The sequence below is a fragment of the Chelmon rostratus genome, chromosome 17 (assembly GCF_017976325.1).
Source record: "Chelmon rostratus isolate fCheRos1 chromosome 17, fCheRos1.pri, whole genome shotgun sequence".
NCBI lineage: Eukaryota > Metazoa > Chordata > Actinopteri > Chaetodontiformes > Chaetodontidae > Chelmon > Chelmon rostratus.
In genome coordinates, this window is record NC_055674.1 from 8,589,196 (window position 1) to 8,611,642 (window position 22,447).

At 40.0% G+C, this 22,447-nt stretch overlaps 2 protein-coding genes across 5 annotated transcripts in view; both read right to left on the minus strand.

The window, feature by feature from the left end:
* pbx4 (pre-B-cell leukemia transcription factor 4) overlaps nucleotides 1-15,006 on the minus strand; it is a 27,904-nt gene extending 12,898 nt beyond the window's left edge. For 2 of the 3 annotated variants that reach the window (XM_041956221.1, XM_041956223.1), the window contains exons 1-3: nucleotides 14,308-15,006; nucleotides 11,857-11,970; nucleotides 10,195-10,268 (exon numbers count right to left, since the gene is read on the minus strand). In XM_041956221.1, coding sequence (XP_041812155.1) covers nucleotides 10,195-10,268; nucleotides 11,857-11,970; nucleotides 14,308-14,492 — 373 coding nt within the window. In that variant the 5' untranslated portion in view covers nucleotides 14,493-15,006. The remainder of the gene's footprint in view (nucleotides 1-10,194; nucleotides 10,269-11,856; nucleotides 11,971-14,307) is intronic. The other variant, XM_041956222.1, reaches the window with a different exon arrangement.
* Nucleotides 15,007-17,021: 2,015 nt separating this feature from the next.
* On the minus strand, nucleotides 17,022-21,862 carry LOC121621121 (kinetochore-associated protein DSN1 homolog). 2 transcript variants are annotated; one of them, XM_041957448.1, is made up of 11 exons: nucleotides 21,822-21,862; nucleotides 21,506-21,542; nucleotides 21,101-21,359; nucleotides 20,697-20,770; nucleotides 20,134-20,206; nucleotides 19,919-20,006; nucleotides 19,780-19,830; nucleotides 19,590-19,661; nucleotides 19,333-19,480; nucleotides 18,301-18,388; nucleotides 17,022-18,190 (listed from the first exon to the last, which is right to left on the minus strand). In XM_041957448.1, the coding sequence occupies exons 1-11, from the start codon at nucleotides 21,854-21,856 to the stop codon at nucleotides 18,108-18,110; spliced, it is 1,008 nt and encodes a 335-aa protein (XP_041813382.1). In that variant the 5' UTR covers nucleotides 21,857-21,862; the 3' UTR covers nucleotides 17,022-18,107. The 2 variants fall into 2 exon arrangements, with proteins under 2 accessions (XP_041813382.1, XP_041813383.1); XM_041957449.1 differs by lacking the exons at nucleotides 17,022-18,190; nucleotides 18,301-18,388 and adding an exon at nucleotides 18,411-18,669.
* Nucleotides 21,863-22,447: the final 585 nt, after the last annotated feature.

The window sequence follows — 22,447 nt, forward strand, 5'->3', positions numbered from 1 at the left end:
TCTGTTCTCCATTTCAGTCGAGTTCTCCATGTGAGCCGCAATCCCTCATGCTGTCAGCCCCCCCTCTCCCTCTCTCTGTAGACAGACAGGATTAGCATTTTAATTGCATCAGCTCCCTTGGGTATTCTCAGCCTTTCACTGGGAGAGAGCAAGGGAGCGGGAGAGAGGAAGAGAAGGATAGAGAAGGAAAAAAAGGGGAAAAAGGTAAGGAGAGAGAGAGATGGTAGAAGGAGAACCAAGGAGAATTGAAAAAAGGAGTCACAGGAGAAGATATGTGTGCGAGAGAGGAAGAGACAGAGAGAGAGAGAGAGGCTAAGGAAATATACAGAATCCACAGTACGGACGTGCCAGTGAGCGAACGAGCCAGAAAGAGTGAAAAGATAGGACTGTGAAAACATCAGTTTTTCCTTTCATTTCAGACAGAGAATTCAGATAAAGAGAATGCGCCATAGAAAGATGGTTTTCACAATGAAAATGCTACATGAATATGCAGATTTGCCTCACAAAAACTGCAAAAACAAATCTCACTGCAGCTCTGGAGATATGATAGGCAAACCCCTGTATTAAGATTAAAACTGTTTGCAGGATATAAACTAGTACCTGGCCAATATGAATGTAGCTACAAAAAATAAAAACCAGGGCCAGTTCTGTCTCTATTAATTTTATTATTCACCAATAAAACCTAAGGGAAGAATAAACTTCTTCCTGAACCGTGCATGACACTGTGGATGGTTGCTTAAAACCCATGAGGTTGAAGTTGGTTTCCAGGTCCCATAAAACATGGCTCTAGACAAATTTGAGAAAAAAAAGTACTTGAAAGTAGGGTTTGACAAAACTGAAACCTGACCAGACCTGAATTTTTCCAAAACTTCCCCCTACCACTATGTCCAGTCATTCAGTAAAGTCTGTAAATGCAAAATCACATGTGTTCATATCATTTATAGTGATCTTTATCTGAGTAGAACCCTCAGTGGCACCTTCTTCACAAAATCACATGTTGTAACAATTGATTGCCGACTTTCACAAACAGTGAAGTTCCTCTGTGCACATAGCATTTTGCTAGAATAGGGCTTACTCAAAATGTTGCCTGGGGAAGTTGTAGAATATGGCATTGAAAATGAATAATTTCCCTGATGGGAATTGATGAATTTTGTGTGTGAAAGATACATTTCTACTGCAAAGTCAACATCATAAGTGTCTTCTATAAGGGTGTTTTTGTTTAGTACAGTCAACTTAATGAGCCTAATCCATATGTCCATTTCTACTCTAAGCAGCTCACGCTAATCAGCATCTGTTTGGGTAGTTCACCAAAATCCTGTTGCACGCAGCCCCCCACTCTGTCTGACTGACGCACACACGCACACACACACACACACACGCACACGCGCACACACGCACATGCACACACGTGCGCACGCACACACACACACACATAGTGTGACTTGATTAAGGTGTGAATTGGAGAACTCACACCTTGGGCAAACACAACACTTCAGTCCAACACATCATTAATCAGCCCTTAATTAACTAAAGAGAGAGGCTTGGACACCCGAGCGATGACTATGTGCATACCCCTTGAATGGTCACACACAAACACACCTCCATAAGCAGTAAATTGGTGCACATGCGGTTATGCAGAACACATACTACATTCCTTAAAAAACTGTTTGGAAAGTTTTTTTTTTAATTTAAAACTTGACCCATCACATACACTCAGAAAATATTATATTATATATATATATATATATATATACACACACACACTTCGCAAATAAAAAGCACAGTCTTATCAAAAATATGCATAGTGCCATATCTGTGAATATTCTCCTTCATCAAGGTCCAGTTTGAATGCCCTAAAGCGCCCATAAAAACAGAAATCATGTGTGAACCAAGTCTCTCTAATCATATCAAAATGAAAAACACAATTAAAAACTAAATTCAATCCCCTGAAATATGACTGACACTGTATGCAAAACAAAGTCATTCATAATATATTTTCCTCTCAAGCTCATCCAGATAGGATGGATAGCACGAAACAAACAGACCTTGAGTTACAGTACAATGAGTGTACTGGTATTTCCTTACAGCTTGTGTTCAACAGTAATCTGAGAAAACGTGATTCAATCTGCAGCATACTGCTAGCCTAACCTAGCAGCAGACGCTCTGTTGCTTTCAGTGACCAAGCAATACAAGATATTTTTCAAGAAAATACTTCAGTGTCAAAATGGCACAAGTCCTCCAACAAATGGTATTTAAAAGAATATATTACGCACTGTGGAGCACCGGGGACTAAGTCTTCAACATGATATCCCCAGTCTACTAGAGTTCTGCACACACAGAAAGACAGAGAGACATAGAGGGAAGAATTTGAAATGTCACAGGAGGAAGAGGAGGATGACGAAGAGCACCTAAGCAGGAGGCTTGTTAAAGCACTGCTAGGATCTTCCCCGAGTCAACTCTCATCAGGCCAGCTGCCTCCTGTGCTCATTAGCACAGACTCTTAAGGAGCTCCTAAAGACTTTGTGAAAAATGAACGCTCATTTGAGAGGTCGTTAATTTGCACTGTTATGCAAATTAGGTGGCAATTAAGCGATAGATCAGAAGAGCAGTGCCCATTTATAACAAGTGAACAAGCATTATGACACAGTCAGATGGTGCCAGAGAGAGCTGAGGCTACATGGTTAGTCTGCACAGGTCCGATATAGGGGTTTAGTAAGAAATAAAATCATTGTGCTAATAACATGTCTGGATGGTCAGGATAACAATTTAGGCTACTTGTGGTTTTACAGAAGGGTATCCTAAATTGGTTTTGCAAACCTGTATACACTTAAATGAGTACATATTACAAACCGATGGCAACACAAACTTTCATCCTCCAAGAATATGGATTTATACTGGATTAGCAAGTAGTGCTAATACATCAAACCATCCATCTATACCTAATGCATACTGTTAATCCTGTGGTGGCCAGTAAACCCAACCCCCACCCCCACCCCGCCCCCGCCTCAACCAGCGCTGATGTTTCCATTTCTCCTCTGCGTTTATGACATGGTGTGAAATATACAAACATACTGTCTGGGACAGCAATGTGCCCTACTGCAGAGGGGTGGAAGGCTCCCATCAATTGTAATTAATCCTTAATTAGTCAGGATTAGGAGCCAGGCTCCGACACTCTCCCACCCCACTGCCACCAAACTAATGCAATCCAGCTGAGACCACATTTACATATCTTTAATTAAAGAGACGTTGGCTTCCTTTAAGAGCAAAGCCTAAAATCAGTGTGAGAGGCATAGACATGCTGAGAGGGAGGGCAGATGAGATGAAGAGGTAGAAGTCTGCCCTGTGGGTGATCCTCGACCAATAAGTATAGGTCACTCAATAATTTCTGGCTTCTTGTTGTTGGGCATAAACTGATTTAAATTTGTGGATCCAAAGTAAGCCTTAAGTGTGCAAAACATGGTGCCTTGCCTATCATGTCACTCAACCCAATTCAATTTGAGCATTGTCTGTCACCAGCATGTGTAAGAACACTTCCTGAGAATTATTTGCTGACCTTTTTAAATCTAATTTTAAATTTTAATTTCATTTTTGGTTCATTTTCACTTCATCAAACTCTAAATTTTTCACATTTCCCACCACTTATGTCAATGATCATTGTTAACACATGTTCTTAACTCCTCTTCCATTAAACCCACAGTTCTAGGTTTGGAGTGAAATTTTGTTTCACAAAGTCGATCAGACAAAAAAATCACTGCATGGACATTTGTCCTAATATAACCATGTAATTCATGAACCCAATCCATGCTGTTAATGCTTATCAACCATTGGAAACTTTAATAGTCAGTCATCCATATCCAGCTACCGCGATCCCCCTGAAATGCTGAGTGACAGCACAGTGAAATCTCTGCTCTTAGTGAATCATGTTGCAGCAGTCTTAGGTAAAGGTGAACAATTCCACTGAGCTTTTCCCATCCTACAACACACTCCAGACAGTAGTTTCCCATGTCAATATACAGGAGACCAGTTCATACAGAACAAAAAAACCACATGGGGAAATCAGTTGGGCCACACACCATTAGGCCTAGGTTGAAGGTTGGGGTGCTCTGCCTCCCCAGTTTGAGTTGGGGGGTGGGGGGGCTGGTGGTGTGTCTGTCAGGGCCAGGGGTCTGTGTGATATTAGCCGTCTGCCAATCTGGCTTGGGGAATGGACACCGAGTAATTACTCCTGCTCTTACTGCCTCATCAATCTCCCTGTATCACTCCTGCACGCCCCCCCCCCACCCCCCAACACAGACTATCTTTTTTCATTCTCTTCTGCAAAGGAGCAGGGGAAAGAAAAAACATTGAGTGGCAGGACACCACAAAACACAACAGAGATTCCTGAAAAGCCAATGAGATAATCTAGCAGAACTGCATGGTAATGCAAATAGACAACTGATTGTTTACAACAGTAAACCTGAGGATTTGACTAAGTGAGAAGTTAATGCAGCTATACACTCATTTAAGACCCCAGTGATAGTAAGAACTGAAAATGCAGGCTTGGTAGTATCACATAGGTTGCATCTCGACCACAAACTATTTTTATCTTCTTATCGCTTTTGGCTTAAGAGGCACTGTAAGCTTTCCCTCATAAAAATATAATAACAGACATCCCACAGGATCCTAACAACTCATAAAATTTTAGGGCTCTGTTCTGAATTGAGCTCTTTGAAAACTAATAATAATTAAGTTTCTTTAATGAGGCATGTGATTCTCTAGATTTCATGTACAGTACTCTGTCACAGTTGGTGGAATACAAACATCCAAATCAATCATGTGATGCTGAATGTGTTTTTTCTAATAAACAAATGTGCGCGACCAACAGGATAACACTGGTGTGTGATGTTTTGTAGTCAGCTTTCATGTTTGGCATCTGACATAACAACATATACAAATTCTAATGATCTTTCTAAAGGCTCTAAAAAAGTTTGGAATGTGTTTATTCTGGCTGGGAATTAACACATGGCAACTATGTGTGACTCTTAATAGTGTTGTTTTGCTTTGGTGTTTAGGCTGTAATTCAATTAACATGTAACTGGGCTGTTTGGTTGCTGAAAAGGTGTCGTAATGCATATAGACAACTTGAGTGCTGTGAATACACAGGTAAGGTAATAATTTGATTAAGGAAATTACATGAATTGCAAGAAAATTAAAAACGCAACCAGCCAATTTAACATGTGCTGTTTATTGGCTTGGATACTCTCTTTATCCTCGTTGTCCAATTTTGTATTCATTGTAAAGCCATCAGAGCTAAATGGGACAACTAGATACAGCACTGAAAAAGCATTAACCAGAGTGCAAGTTCACTGAGTTTCCTAAATCTTATCATTCATCCATCTTGTCAAAACATTAATAGGATGTGATGAAGCACTGTCTGCTAGCCGCTTTACTACCGTACCAGCTAAGTGTTGCTGGCATGCATCGACTGTGAGATTTTGGTGCTTGTAGGTGGTTCAAAAAATAAGACACCTCCAGCCAACATGGATAGATATCACTCACATTAAAAAAACAATAGAGATCTGGTGTTAATTTTCAACTAAATATTTAACTATTATTTAAAGATATTAATGAATTGGCTCTAACTCAGAGGCTGTTCAGACAATACACAGAGAGAAGGGAGTAGGCCTGTTGCACAGGCAAACAGCAAATAACCAGGGCCCCAGACACATTGTTAGGACACTAGCATAACTGGGCACCTAACAGAGCAATCAACTGGCTCAAGTTAACATCACACTGGCCACAAGCCATGAGGATGTCCTTGTTGTGAAACGCTCATTGTTGTTGCTGAGGGATGCATGGCCCATGAGAGCAATCGTGCACAGTTACATGCATAGTCATAAAAATGGTGACTGACACATTAACTTTTAACAATAAGAGATGACACAGAGCTAGCCATTTCAGTCTTGGATAGGTAGGATGCTGGCCACTGTGCCACTATTTCTGCACAGCCAACTAGCAGCATTATCCGACAGAGCTGTTTTACAGACTTATTCCACTTATCAAGATAAGTGGAAAATGTTGAGGTGTGAACTTGTCCAATTGTCAGGGAGCAATACACTTTGACATTTCCAAGCTAAAAAAAAACGGCATACCGTACAGTCTAATTCCACTTGAAAAACTATTCTTATTTCCATTTAAAACCTGTCCAAAAATAAACAACAGGGAATGTTCAGGCTTGAAAAAGAGAGACTTGAGCAGGGTGACAGAACAGAGTGAGTGACAGATTCACTGTTGTCATGTGTAAAGCACAAGGAATGCATAAAAGTAAGGAGAAATGCCTCAAACATGCCCAAACTAAATGAAAAACTTCTGAGAGTAACTGCAGCGGCTTGTGAGAGATTTTGGCATAAGCTGTCCCATTGCACCAAGAGCTATTTTTACAGCAAATACCCATGAGAGCGAGCGAGAACAGAACTGAGTTGAAGCAAAGCCACTGCCTCTCAACTTTGATCATTTCATGTCTCTCTCCAAGTGCTTTAATTTCTTTTTTGGAGTGCATCTTTAATAAAGTATTAACAAGTATCAAATTTCACGCAGATGGAGGTCATGTTTAATGTGAGAGCTCAAGACAACGCAGCCACTGTTGTAAAATGGGGGGTGTTTTGTGGTGGTGGCGGTGAGAGGGGGTACTGGCATTAGCGCAGAACATTTCCTTTACAATGAAAACAATCTAACCAACTGCAGCACTCAGAGGAATTCACCTCCCATCCCCCACACCCCACCTCCCCTCCTCCACCACCAACATTACATTACCATATCAAAGCGCCGAGTTCAGAGCAAGTCTTCTCTTTCAAGAATGGGAGCGAGGCATAGAGAGGGAGGGGGAGAGGACAAGACCAAGGCAGTAGGAGTAGACCCAAGACCGAGTTTGCTTTTATCCCTATTCTGTGTGTGCGTATGTGTGCAAGAGAGACAGAGTGTGTATGTGGGTGTGCCGACACAAGTGCATGTTTGTTGGTGGAAAAAATACTGCAGAAAATCTGTGGAGATACTAGAGGATTACTGATTGGGTCTTCCACAAGCTGCACTGAAGAGAAGTCAGTTGACATTCCAGAGGCGCATAATGGGGCCTGCAGGGGGTCTGATGGAGTAGTAGAGAAATGCCAGAGCAGGTACACAGTGCCGTTAGGAGGGCACTGCGTGGCAGATGGCCAACACAGTATAGGCAAAGCCAAAGATGTCTAGCTCTCATAGTTGGCATAGTCACCTCAAGCATCTATTGTTATCATACTGTACCTCAGTGCCTTGTCTGTTTTTCTGCTCAGCTTACTGTATGAGTACTCACAGAGCCTCTCTCTAGTTTGCTGGGAGACTAAATGTGAAAATCAAAGTGAATGGCATTAGGGTAAATAAGACCACTGGTTGCCTGGGAAACAGTGTACCCTGCCCCACTCACTCAAGCCTAGCCTTTACTTTTGTCCAATCACTGGAGAGCAATAATACATTATTGACAGAGGGCCACAACAGGCAGCAGTGCAGCATTTTCAAATTGTATTTGAACAAGAGAGGTTTGCTGTTAGAAGATACACAAGGCAAGTGAAAGAGAGCACATAGAAAGACAAGACCAGAGAGAGACTGGCAGAGAGAGAGAAACACACCCCATTTACACTACCATAACCATCAATCTGCCATCCATCCCAGGCCTGCTCCTTTGAACCGCACTAGAATCTGTCAGATAGCTGACTCGAATAGCTAACAAGATGAAAACAAGCAACGTGTTTACTTTGAATAATTTCATGCATAAGAGCAAATCTGAGATATTTACACAGTCAATAATTTCCATCATATCGTGTGTATTTGAAATTCATCATTATTTGTTAAGACAGTGTTGGAATAGTTTCTTGTTGCTTTGCATGAAGGTACTGCATTGATGTGTATCAATTTATTCACAAAACACAATTACCCCCTACACTGCATGGTGTAGCTTTTTTAACAACGCGGGAGAAAAGAACATCTTTGTACTGAAATAGCACAAGAGTTTGACTGTAAAGCAATAACCCCTGTGGAGTTTTCCATATCTGCCTGCTGTCAACTAGCTGTGCATGAACTTTCTGTCTGGATCAGGTTTGATTTTTTTAATCTGCTAATTTGGAGATGATAGTTCGTAGCAGCGGTAGTTGTAGCATGCCATAATATAGTAAATACGACTGTGATATTCAATCAACTGTGAGAGCTTGTTGGTTGCACCATTCATAAATTCTGTAAATTCCGTTACATTACTGTTCATCATTTGAGATGGAAATTGAGTAGAGTATATTTCTGCTTTTAGGTACTTCAGGTCCAAATGGACAATAAAATTGCCATCTGATTAGGCCTGGGTATTGTTAAAAAAATCCAGTTACCAGTACTGAGACCTTGACTTCGACACTGGTTCCAGAACAATATTATAGACCAATTTTGTAAAATCCATTTTCACAAAAAGAAAATTACTTTACACGTTGCAGTCCAAATATTGCATTATATTTTTTGGCTCCTTGGAATTTTTTCACATTCTAGGCAGTTTCATAACAAAAAATCTAAACATATTTATCATAATGTGGTTTAACTTAAAGGGTAATTTCTGTATTTTTCAACCAAGTTTTTGTGTCTGCATGACCAATGGGGACAGTAATTTTTTTAATTTGTCCGACACTGAACAAGAACACTGTAGCCAGCAGACGTGAAACAGGCTGCAATGTAATTCCTCTGGTCTTTGTGCGAAATAAACCCTTATTTGGTGAGTTTTATTTTGTTTCTGCCAAGTTTAAATGAAGTGTGTTTCACGAGGATTAAATTACAGTTTCTGTAAATAGAGTCTGGTGGCTTTGATGAAAGTGATACAACCGCTGTTTCTGGTTAAACAAAAAGGATCTTACTCTTCAGGAAAAAGGTCTATCTACGTAGGTATCTTTTCCATAATGTTTTTCAGATACTTGCAATGACAATCTCAGCGTACCAGTGGCAAAAATAGTGGACTACATCGCAGCCCTCTTTGTGGCTACCAGACCATTTTCAAAAAATCTGGTCTCTTAAGACACAAAAACATGGGAAAATAGGGTCCAGGCTGAAAAATAGGCATGTTACTCTTTAAGCTGTTTGTCTCAACTATTTAGTTTTATGTTCAGCACCTTGACATTTGTCCACTCAAAGCAGTTTACACACAGATAATGTCTGACATTACGGGGGTCCCACTTTAAGTCACTGCATCTATTGCAGTGCTGATAACTTAATTAAAAAAACATGCGCATTAATGCTTAAAGGAAGATTGCTGCAGACCATTCTTCTTCTTGCAATTGAACATGGAGCAACTTTCTGCTCTTAAAATCATTCCACACACATTCAAGTGTTTCATCAAATTCATTGTGTTGCCGGTCTTGGCAACAATATCCTTTTTGCATATATTGCATAGTGTGCTATTGGCATCCAGCCTGATAAAATGGAGCCACACTTTTGATCTCTTCTTAGTCATTTTTTTTGCACCCTTGCGACATACACTGTAGTCAAGCCTCTCAAAATACAACAACACACGCCAAACCCTTCTCTGGATGTCATGTAGTGTTTTTCCTGCAGGCCTCTACGACGTGTAACATTAGACAGCCAATCTTTAGATGTTGGTACAAGTATGCTGCATGCTTATTGGCTCATGCTCAACTCATACTGATGAGATTTACTCTTAAGGTTATGAAATTTGGTATCGTATGACAAGACATTTTTTGATAGAAGTCTTTTTTTTTTCTTATGGAAGCAATTCAGTCCGTGACATTGAAGTTCAGTATCCTGCTCTAAATCTGATGTATGTGAACTCAAAGTTGTTAGCATGTTTTGCAGCATGTTCGGCTGTCTGACTTAAGTTTCAAAGGCACCGATCAACTAAGATTAGTTTCAGCCAGTCAGTGTGAAATCTGGACGGTGGCCAAAAATAGATTACATTTCAACTATTACTAGGCCAAAAAATCAAACAGTAATGCTTATTTAGAACAACCTTGAACCAAAGCATATACAATACATTCAGCTAAATCAGTTCACCAACAAATTCAATCAGTAGAGTTGGGAGGCCAAAACAAAAAGTAACTTGGTCCCAGGAAAACTGGAGCAAAGGCACACTATATTTCAGCACTAGGTTACAACCTGTGCAGACTGGAGAACACAAAGAGAACGAGTGAAGTAGAAACTCACCCGTCTTCTCTTTGATCTCACAGAGAACGCTGAAGAGGGCTGGCTTCATTCTGTGACAGTTCAGGGCATGCTTCCTGTAAGAGAGAAGAGGGAATAAGAGTGGGAGAGAACGAGGAGAATTACGATAAACAGACCTCCATCTCAAGTCATTTCATGTCCTCCCCCATTAAACAGGTAGAGTAACTGTATGTATTATGCATACAGCATTTCAAGAGTGTAGTGCAACACAGCAGGACAAAGCCGTATTGTTTAAAGGCATTTCCAATAGCCAAATGCCTTTATCAGTGCAGAAACATCACTGATGCGTCAATCTGAACTGGCAAGAGTAATGTTGTCATTTGAATGATTTGCACTGTGGGACAGGTAATGATGCCAAACCTCAAGGTCATCATTACTGAGCACCAGATTCCAGAGTTAATACACAGTAATCTAATTTCTACCCCTTACAGAAAGACTTGTTCCATGCAAGTAGATGGCGAGTTGATAGAGAGGATTAGGATTAAGTTGCAATTTTAATTTAATCAGAGATGTTCTCTTTATTGCCAAACAGGCTAATAGCAATTAAAGGAGAAAAGGCAAAACTTCTACATTTCATCATAATCAAATCACAACACCTTAGCAACAAAATTTCCTGCTAATACACAACCATGCACCCACACACTTATACACTTTACTGTTAAAACTTGTAAGACTGGAATGCTGTAGCAAAGCCACAATCCTAGTATGACCCTAAATGACTTGGCACTATAGTCTCTAATGTTAACTACTGTACCGACTAGGCACACCAATTACATCCGAGTGACTGAGTGCATTAGTAGCTGAGCACACATAGAACTGCATTTTAAAAGTCTGCGATTTTTCCACTTTCAAAAAGGCACACATAAAAAACGTGCAACTAAGCATGTAATACATTTAACAAAACCTGCGTGGCTCAAATTGTTCCATTATTGTTGAGATTGCGAGGTGTTCTTTAACTCTGCTGTTACTGTGTGACCGAGGTCCACAGCACTGTTGTAGTATTTCATTATCTTGTAATAATGTGTCTGTAATCTTCTGCACCCCCTGTATTTTTAATGACGACTCCTATACAAAGAGCTAACAGCAGATTTTGACATGATCTATGGAGAGTTTTACAAATCACAACAGGCATCATTTATTGCAACAACAGGTTTCAGTAGCAACTTTAATATGTAATTGGAAAAGTGCAACATACACTTAAAGTTGAAGTGAAAAACAAAAACAAAACCAGCATGAGATCTCCATTTCTGATGAGCATGAAAACGTGAAACATGGAAAACCTAAAGATCACCCTGAAATAAAGAACTTCTTTTTCAAATAACATTTCCAAAAAGACATTAAAAACAACCACAGATGAATATGATTTGGCTACACCTGACCTCAACACCAATTCCAGTTGTGAATGTCCACTGCAGTATTAATGGGGACTAGGAAATAGTGCGCCTACTGTATATGCCACGAAAGGCTGCCGTTCTGTGAAAATATTGAGGCAGTATGTAAAGAGTTATGTGTCGAGCATTAAATATGTCATTTTGTCCACCAATTCTGTCACTGCTGGATTTGAGTTGGGGGGAGGGCTGCCTTCAGCATGAAGGGTATGAGCAGGAGGGGGAGAAGGAGGTGCTCATGCGGTCCTGTACTGACCTGTGCTGGAAGTTGAGTGGCAGGCCACCCCCTGCCATGCCCCCCCCTGCTCTCCCTCCCTCTGTGGGGTCGTCTGATCCACCCCAATGCGCCGGCGATTCCTCTGGCCAGCATCTGAACATATGGCGACAGGGTGAGAGGATGAGGGCGGATGGTGCGCAGGAAGTGTACTCTGCAACACCGAGTTCTTGCGCTGCCCTGACCACTCCCCATCCCAACACACTGTCACCCTGCACGACAAGGGCGTCATGCTCACATGTGAGCCATCACGCACATTAATTTGTAGATCATGACCGAGGGAAAGATTGATGTTTGGGTGACAAATGTGGTCAAGTTAAGTATGATTTTGATAAAGACTGCACATTTTAGGTCATACCAACTGCTACATATTAGCAAACCTATTCCAAACAACAACGTGCAGTCCTGAAGTCTGGTTATGTCTTGGCCTATTACCTGAGAATCAAATTACCGAACAGCACAATGATTCCACACTTTGTGCAGGATAGTCTGTCAGCTAATGCTAAACGCATATGCTTCAGAAGATTACTATTTTATCATCAGAACTGCCTTAATTGATTACATACTATCCACAGCATCAAGGATTTGACCTGTACATGCCACACAATTTGTATCAAGTCCACTGAACTGACAATAGGCCGCATTCTTTTTAGTATTAATCCAGCACATATATGGCATGATGAGGACATGCTCCGAGTGGGAGTTTAGATCAATACAAGCATACAGCAAGGACACCTCTGGCACTTCCGAAGCAGCCACACCTTTAATTGGTTTTTCAGAATATCCTGTTAACATCTAGTATCCAGGCTGCTACATGATTTCCAACAGTATAATTGGTCCTTTAAATCCAAATAATTGTAATTTATATTATTTGATTCACAAAAGTACAGTCCCGTGTAAATTGTCAGCACAAACCATTGAGGAAAAAGCGACTGGGAGAAGAAAAAAATTAAGAACTACAGGAAATATTTCAAATCAGAAATATTTGCAATTGTTCATAAAATAAGGCCTGATTAAGTCCTCAAACTTGTACTGAAGAAAAGGTAAAATCCCAGTATTCATAGGCTGCTGGTATAGCATCATCCCTCCCCCTCACCACCATCTCATTAATAGAAACTCGATTTGCGGACAGCTGCACTCGCGTACACATTATAGGAGAATTGATTGCACCCAGCACACAATGAAAAGGATGAACACCAGGGAGGGAGGGAGTGAAAGAGGAGTGAATTAATTAAGAGAACCAGGTGGTCAAATGTTGGGTGGAAAATCACTAGCTAATGACACATCACACTGTGGCCACAGTCTTGCAGTGGACGGTTGTCTATTGTTGAAATACTGACGCTTCATCTGAAACTGACCTTATGCTCCTTAAGCCACATGGCAAATGAGTGGGGGTCAATTGCTCACTGCAGTGCATACTCTCTACAATAACGATAGGTAGAAAATACCACTAACAAAAACATTAAGTGATAAGTCATATGAATGAATGACTGCTGTCATCACAGACAGCACTGGGTTGATATGTGAGACAATTAAGTAAGCCTTACCCTTACCTTAATTTATCCACGCATTTGCATTTCAATGACTTATGTTATTGACACTCATTTGATGTGGAACAGCATTTCAGATACATGTTATAATTCAACAAATCTAATTTGGCATAGTCTTAGTAGTAATGTTTGAAAGCTTTGGCAACATGACCAGAGGACCTAATTTCACACAGATTGCCATGATTCAAGCAACTTAAAAACATGTACTATCTTTGAGAGCATTTTGTATGTTGTTGGTGTACCTCTTGATAGTTCTGATAATTGGTGTGAAAGGGAAATTTACGTCACCAACTTTATACTGCCATGAGCCAATTGAAAGTTAATAAAAAACTCTTGAAATATTTAAGATTTGTTTACTTTATGCAGGGACTCGTGAAAACCCTGAAATATCACTGCAGCTGTAGTCTAATGAATTTACTATGTTTTAGAGACCAAAAGAATAATGCAACGTTAATACATGTGTTGGGCAAGTGGTCTTGTGCATTTTGAACGGCTACCATTATCACTGCCTCAATAGGAAGCTGAAACTTTTCAATTCTAAACTTCCTTGATAAACCAGTTAAAATTAACTTTACCGCCGTGCTTCAACCAAGTGAGCATGTTTACAAACTATAGTTAACAATAAAGCACGATTTGAAGTGACAAAGAACCTCCTTTCAAACTACAACAGCACTGTAATGTGGGTGTACAAGTTATTCTGTAACTACACGTACTGATTCAGCAGTGAAATACAATGTAACTTGGAGTTGCATTAATGTTGCAATTATGCATTACCTTAGGTGAGCAGTTCAGAAACGCGTGTGATCTAGAGCAAAAATAAGATACATACAACGCACTTTAGCTTAGCTATCTTGTGTGGAAAATGGCTCTTCGCCTGTCTTACCTGGCCTGTGCTTCGTCCAGGCTTTCGTCGGTGATGGCCATTATTTGCTGTAGGATATCCCCTATGTCTTGTTGAGGCTGACCGAGGGACTGCTGTTTTCTGACCGAGTCTGGGTCACCGACATCGGCTTGTTGTAGTCCACCGAGTCCGGTGAGACCCGTCATCATCCTGGTCTGGTCATCCATACTTTCAAAGAAAACTCGCCGTTTTCCTCAGTCGAAGAATACACACAAATAGCTAGCTTGTTAGCTAGCCAGCAAAGTATTTTCTACGACAAATCATACAACACTTCTTAGCGTACCGACAGCAACGATTAGAAAATAGTTAAGGACCGTTGTCATAAAAACAAATCGCACACGCACGCTTTACATTCGCTTGTGTTTTTTCCCTCAAGTCAATAAACGCGGCCAGGCTAACGTTAGCTAACCACCGAGTGAAAAGCAGCTAGGTTAGTAGCTGTAGCCCAGCAGAAAAGCAGCAGGGACACACATGCACAGACTGTGTGAGCTTGCCAACAGCGCCTCGCACATTTTCGAAAAAAAAAAATCTAAAAATGAAAAATATAACAATAGACGAACACTCTTGTGTAAAACTAAAACTCGCCAATTCCAAAAAGAAATAAGATGTTAACACAGCGACTAAGCTTTCGGACCGTCTAGCTCCAATCAGAAATCTCCTACCAAAACAGACTACGGTTTGCCATTGTTATTGATGTCGCGCGAGTATGTGGGATGTTCTGGGCTGCGCGAGCGGTGTGCGTCGCGTTGACCATTGAACTCCTATCACCATAGACCCGAGCTTATGGGCAGGTTAACCAGTAGACTGTAGACAGCAGTATGTTCTAAAAGAGAGACCTAGTAGTGTAAATTTCTGTATTAACTGGTGTATGGTTGGTAAAATGCATAGTATACATTTTATTACACAGTGGTCCACATCCTATAACTGCATTATTCCTCCAGGTGACAAGATTGTCCTCGTGTACAGCCATTACAATTGGATAGCCCCTTACGTCATCAGTACTGCTTTACCTATTAAAATGACTTAAAGCATTTTTTCTCAATAATATCAGGTGAGATCACCCACCAAAAAGAAAGCATTTCTAAACTAAACTTTGAAGTGATTGTTTTTGTTTTGAATTTAAAGGACGGTGATGGTGTACTATTTGAGTTAGAAGAAGCCACAAGCCCTAGAACAAGCCCTACACACAACTGCAAATATTAGAAAACAGTATGTAATAATAACTATGGTGTTAGGGTCTGCATAAATGCACATATATTTTAAAGATTAGGTTGAGCAAGGTACATTAATCTAAAAATCCACCACTACCTGTCCCTACTCATGAGTAAGTGTGTGTAATAGAAAGAAGAAAGACTATTGAAAATGATTAAGTTTCTTTGAGCAAGTGTCATTTCATAAATTGTGCCTAAAAGTCAATTCACCAATATCCATCTGTGTGGGCAAATTGTGGCAATTTCAAGAGCAACATTTAATATTAGCACAAAACAGTCTGACCCAAGAACATCATTCTGTTCTAAACCCCCAATGAATGAAACATCCCATCAGTTTTCAGTATGAAAATGTTGACAGCACAGATTGAAAACAAGTGTACTTGTTTTTTGCAAACTGAGCAATTCTGCTGTAGTTTATCACTCAGATCAGAGAGACAGCTTTCCAAGATGAATGGCTGGCTGAATGGATGTGGAGGAGAGTTGCAGCCAGCCTTGCTGTACTGAGAAGAGATGATGGGTGTGCATGAGAGAGTAGGACCAAACTGGCAATGGTTTATGCTGACTCTCCACACATCCATCTACTACAATCTGTAGCTAATCAATCTAAAGTTAGAGACAACAACAATAGAGAAAACAGTGAACCTAAACAGTAATTGCTCTTTGCATGTGCATATAGCAAGTCACAATTCACGTTTCTTGGTCATTATACCAAGCAGTAGATTTTAACCCTTTATAAAAGTTATGCCCACGACAACCAAACCTCCAATTTCATAACCATCAGGGTTTAAGTGGGAAGACAAAATATTCATTTATAATAGCAAAAATAACTTTCCTTTTCTAATAATAGTCTACAAACAAGGAACCCATGGAGCCTGGTCACACACAAGGCACCTTTATCTAAACATGCACTGTACCCAAATCAAACATCTTAACGAATAACTTCTCACATGCCATTACTGTCAGTCATTGAGGCTGTTAAAAGTGTTACAATTTTAAGTGAACATCTGCAGGGACTAACATTAAATCCCAAAGTCAGTGTCCAAGAGAGACCTTCCTCTCTTGGACACTGACTTTGGGAGTAAAAAGATTGTCAGTGGCTCTGTAAACTTCTTTGTTTTTATTGTGAGTGATTCAGTTAAGGATCATTTCTATGAAACTTCTATTCATTTGGATGCTAAAGCTGCCCTCCTCTCACCCCACAAGCATCAAGGCTCATTTTCATCTAAATAAGAATCGATCTCTCCTGCTGTTCACCATCCTCCCTTACTCACAAGTCTCACGGTCACAACCCCGCTTGTCTTCTTTGCTTGTCCCTGTGCTCTCTAGTCACTCCCTTGAATACATCAAAAGGAAAATTCACCCTAGTCCATGTTGGACATCAAAACACCAGAGAACAGAAAGTCATTCACTCTCATTTATTGTTGGCAATGACATAAGAGGGCTGTTGTCTTGCTGTAATCATCAGAGAAACAAATTAAATATGAACATTAAAGAATGAACAGGTCTAAGAGATAAGAGTGATAGCTAACAAAGCTTTGACTGACTGGTACAATGTCAAAGCTTCGTTCTGCATCAGTGACCCAGCCAAATGAAGAGATGGGGGTGAGTCAGTGTGGGGGAGGGGCCTCCTCCTGAATGGTCAGGGGACACTGATGAAGTGAAAAAAATGCAGCACCAAAATGCTAGTAAATGTTACTGAGAATGAGCATTAAAAAAGGACTGTACATACACTAGACTGTCATGAAACTACAGAGCAGAAGCCTTCCATATTCCAACTTTTTTTCACAGCTTTTTAATCTTTATTTTTAACACTTTCCTGTTGTACAAGTCTATTCAAATTGAAAAACTGCCAAATTTCTTCACGGATTTAATGACACTTTTTGCAAGTAACACTATTTATATTACTCCTTGCATACTCACTTTTACGAATATTTATCATGATGAAACCACCAAAAAAATATGACTACATCCCATGATTTTAAATGTAGTCTATTTTATAAAGACAAGTTTTGGTTTACAATACAGCCATTATATTTTGATATTTCAAGACCACAAATTACTTTATACAGGTTATTAATTCCAAGAGGTGGGGAATTTCTTTCTCAGTGTTTATTTACAAAGAATGACCAATACCATTGTTTTGAAGGGAATTCAGAATTTTCTTTGGAAATATTTTTCAGTTCCTTAATTTCTAACAGTTGGGAGCCAAGTCTTAACAGTTTCAGGTTTTACAGGTGAGAACGCACTTAATTAAGGCTCAACAGAAAAATACAGTCTTGCCATTAGCGAAACTCGTCACAATTTTGTATAGCCAGCCACTGCCACCTCCTGGTAAAACACATGGATTACCTCAACTAGCTCTATTACCAGTCCTGTTTCTGACAGAAATAGTTTTGGCATAGAAAGCATAAACATAGAGCTAACTTCATGTTATATGACAAGACAAGACAGACCAAGCAATCACATAACAATGAAATGATCAGAAAGTACACATATATGAGCTTTATATACACATTATAAACAGCCATGGTCCATGAAATGATTGCTTGCTCTTGACTCCTGCCAAAATGACTACTTAGTTGCAGAGGACAAAGGTGCTGCCATATGGTTCTTGATGAGGTCAGGCGAAAGATCCTGGAATCCTGACTTTGTTGCTGGTAGGAAAAAGTAACCAGATTAAATGTTAAATTTCCACATCAATGTTCATTTCACAGAATTATTCCTTACAAGAATGTAAAAGATGAAAGACAAATAACATCATTACCCAATTGGCCACTGGTTTCTTTCACCAATAACTGAGACTGCTCCTTGATGGACAGAAGCTCTCTAACCATCTTACACTGAGTGTCCATCTAGACATAAAAAAGGAATAACTGATTACAAAACATGATATAGCTGAACAAAAAATATTTTCAGCACAGATGTCGTCTTTTTACAGGTCAGATGCCTTTATATTTGAGACTTGGTCAGAATACTAAAAGCCCTTAAATAGTGACAAAAAATAAGCATCAGTAAAAGTTTAAGTTTGCACATATCCAGGTATGATAAATTAAGGGTATATCACTCAGAAATTCAGATACTCTCCTTATCAGGGTAGTGTGGATGTGGTTGGATCTCTATTTCATTCAGGGTGCTGGCAACATAAGCAAACAATCTCACAACTGTCATAACACTTTGATTCCATTTTTGATAAACTTTGAACTTTGTCACAGAAATGTAATATTTTTTTCCAACTGAGCCACACTAAGAGCAAAATCAGAAATACAAAAATCTCCCATGTGGGAAAAAATAAAAACAGTGTTCTTGACTCCACCACTCATAGTTAGAAGCTGATGGGAATAAAGTTGGTTTTCAGGACCTATAAAGCATTGAACATATTGCTGTTTGACTTTTTGAGAGCCAAAAAGCTGATGAACAATTTTAACTGCAGAGGATGGAGACTGTCTCCAACCACCAAATGTGGCAGCTTTGGTACAGTCTACAAGAAAGGTAATGAATTCCCTGTGAAACGGTAACACATTTCTTTCTTCTTCTTGTGGACAGCATTTAATCTGTCCATAAAGAGTAGCATCTGCTTTGTGTTCCATCAGTGTCACAGCGAAGTAGTGCTTCCTCCATCTTTTTTCATGCCAATTTTAGTACATTAACATACGCCACTATACAGATGGTATAAAAGAACAATATAGTCCTTAAAAAACTTGCAGACTTCAGCTTTTGCTAAAATAGTCAATAATTTCTACTATTGATATGTTTATGTTTTTTTAGTAATGATAAAGAAATCTAATTTCCAACATACAATCATTGTCATAGTGTGAAGCATGGGCTGTTGTCTACAGAGGAGAGCGTGGTAGTCGGGCTTGCTCTGTATGAAATGGTGCTGTGAGGACTGGGCCACAGATGTTGAGTCCAATGATGCGCCTCTCTCCTGGCCTTGCTCCACTTTCCTGCAACAAATAAAAGGACCTATTATTGATGCACAATTGAGGAAACAGTATTGACTGACTCTAACACAGCATTGCTACAGTATTCCTGAGTTACAGTACACATGCTCACCTTTCCAATTCCTCTGCTTTACTCCGGTGTTTGTTCAACAGCGCCTCCCAAGATTTGCTTTCATCCCTGAGCCTAAAACACAACATAGGCTGGTTAAAAAAAAAAAAGCACAGATGGTGACACCACCTTCTGAATGTATGGTTTGTATGAATACTTTGTGTGCACTATAGTGATATTAAGAACAACATGCCTGTTGATGGCTTTCTGGGCTTTTTCCACAGCACTTTGTGCTGCAGGATCACTACAAATGAAAGTATAAAATGTCTCTTGGTTAACAAAACAACATCAATACATGCAGAGTACTGAATAAATAAAAATGTATACGATACCTGTCTGCACTACCAGGGAGCTGATGACCCCATGGTTCCCTACGTATGCTTTTGGCCAGACAAACCCACTCTTTCTGCATGTGCTCAACTGCACCAGGGAATACGCAAAACAAACACAAAGAAGTAACTTAATCTGAATATTTCTCTGACAGCCATTCATGTAAAATTAAGACCTATGTGAAATATGAACCAAATGACGCAGTGCAAGTACTAACCTTGTTTTTGAAAAGACTCAAGTGAGGTTTTTGGCACTGTCTGCAGCGAACCTTGGGTTCTTTCTATTGCCAGCTAGACTCGAAGCAGAGGTGATGAGACAGAGATCTATTAGGAATTTTCGTTATGACTAATTAAAATTAAGCGTATGCTCCACTCTTCATTATGACATCTTAGGTACAGTAAGTAGGTACTCCTAAATGAAACTACAACAAATGTCTCTAAAGTTCTGAATTTAAAATTCAGTGAATCTCACACTTTGTTCTTATAACATTTTTACTACAATGCAAAATAAGTAGTTATTATTTGCAACTTAATAAGTGTTCTTTTGAGTGCTGTCAGTACCAGAGCACATGCCCATTTATTTCCTAAACACCAACTGGCTGCTTTTAATACATCATCTTTTAAAATATTTTCAGTTAAATGAAAAAAATCTTCATCTCAAACAGCCAATATCAGTGAGATGTAAAATCACCTACTGTGCAGCTTGAATAATTTTTCACATTTTTCAATTACGTTTGTAACAATCAATTTACTATTATACTTCCGACCCAACCACACTCACCCTCATTGAAGCCTCCATCAGTTTCTCGAGCCTCTCTTGCTGTGGTAAGGATACACTAATGCTCCTGCACAAATCTATATTAAACACATAAATAAGCATGTAGATTGCATTATGAACATTTTTTACTTGTGACACACGTCTGTTCGGGTACATTCTTTGGTTACCTTATGAGGCAACTGTAGCCTTTGGCCAGGAGCAGATGTCATCAGGCGGTACCAAACCTTCACTGAATGTTTCAAACCTTAACCACGACTCTCTGAGTCGGTAGTGGTGGCCAAGTCAGTGACCATCTGCTCCTGGCTATAGGCATTTAAGCTATATTGCAGGAAACAAACAAACAAAAAGCAAGCACTCTATAGCCATTCTTTGATGCTTACAAGGTGCAACAAAGCCAGGCATCTCACCTTGATATGGGTTGGGAAGGGCAGGGAAAGAGCGTCGGGATATGGTGGCTCTCCTCCAGGATTTCCTCCGTTCAATGGGGCTGACAGTAGGACTCGAAGGTACCTCCGTGTTTTCTGTCTGCATTTCTTGTTTGTGTGTCTCTGAATGTTCTTCCCCTGCGTCTGGCGTCTGTGTGGTGGTGGTTGAAAAGAAGTCGGTGCGAGGAGATTTGTTTGGGGGAGCTGTGCTGGGGCTTGTGGAGGAGCATCTTTTCAATGTCTGTTTCACGGAGTTGACCTTGTTATAATTTACAGAGATTGAACAGAGCAAAGTAGCAGGAGAATTTATAGGATTAGCTATCTGAGGTGTTGTTAGTTAACGTTAGCTATCTTCGATGTCAGTTAGCTAAAATGCATTAACGTTACCTTATTCTGGGTATCAGCAACGACGACACTTCTGAAACTGCAAGAAAAGATTGTGAATTTACAAGCTGAAGTTAAATGTATAGAAAACCAGTGAAAAACTCTGTCCAAGTCCAAAGTACACTGTTTCGCTGCCATGTTAAATTTACACTAACGTTAACTTAGTCTAACTGTAGCACTGCAGACCACAACAATAATTTCCTTGGGGCAAAACCCAGACGGAAATAATCATTTAGCGTTACCTGAAAACCCGTATTTTCTCAATAAAACGCAAACTTTTAAAGAAAAATCCTTTGTCGTTTTTTTTAAGTGTACATACCCGTCTAGTTCAGCTTCGAAATGCTTTTCCGCCATTTTTTGTTTCAAATGGTTTTCTTCCTAGCGCGCGCCCAACAAACCGGACCCCTTTACTGACCTAAGCACCATGGGAAATGTAGTGCGACTGCAGCAGAAGCAGCAGACTGCAGTCAACGCAAAGCAAAGAATATGTGCTGCTGTTAATGAGAAGTTCCAGTTTTACTTGTACTGTAGCAATACAAAGTAAAATGACAGTAGGAAAGCAATGTGATTAGGAATATATTTCAAAGCCAATAATGTCGTAACTGAGTTCTCCAGGAAATCAAATGCAGGCTGTAATGACAGATGTTTCTGTAGAGAGGTAGCCTTGGTGGCGGAATCCGGTTCTCTTGTTCTGAAACCCCCTGGATTGAGTTAAGGGCAAGCATTGACCTACTAGTTCAGAGGGGCAACCCTGACCCTGATCCCCTTAGTACATTTTGGATTTCTAAAGTCCTGCTGAGGAGGTTTCTGGTGCTTTAGCCTGCGGAGTTCAAGACTGCAGCTTGTTCTCCTTTAGGCCATTTCTCAACCACTTGCTATTTGTTGCAGTTTCCGTCTTTGACAATAAAGCATTGTTACACCAGAGTGTAAGTTCTTATTTCAGTT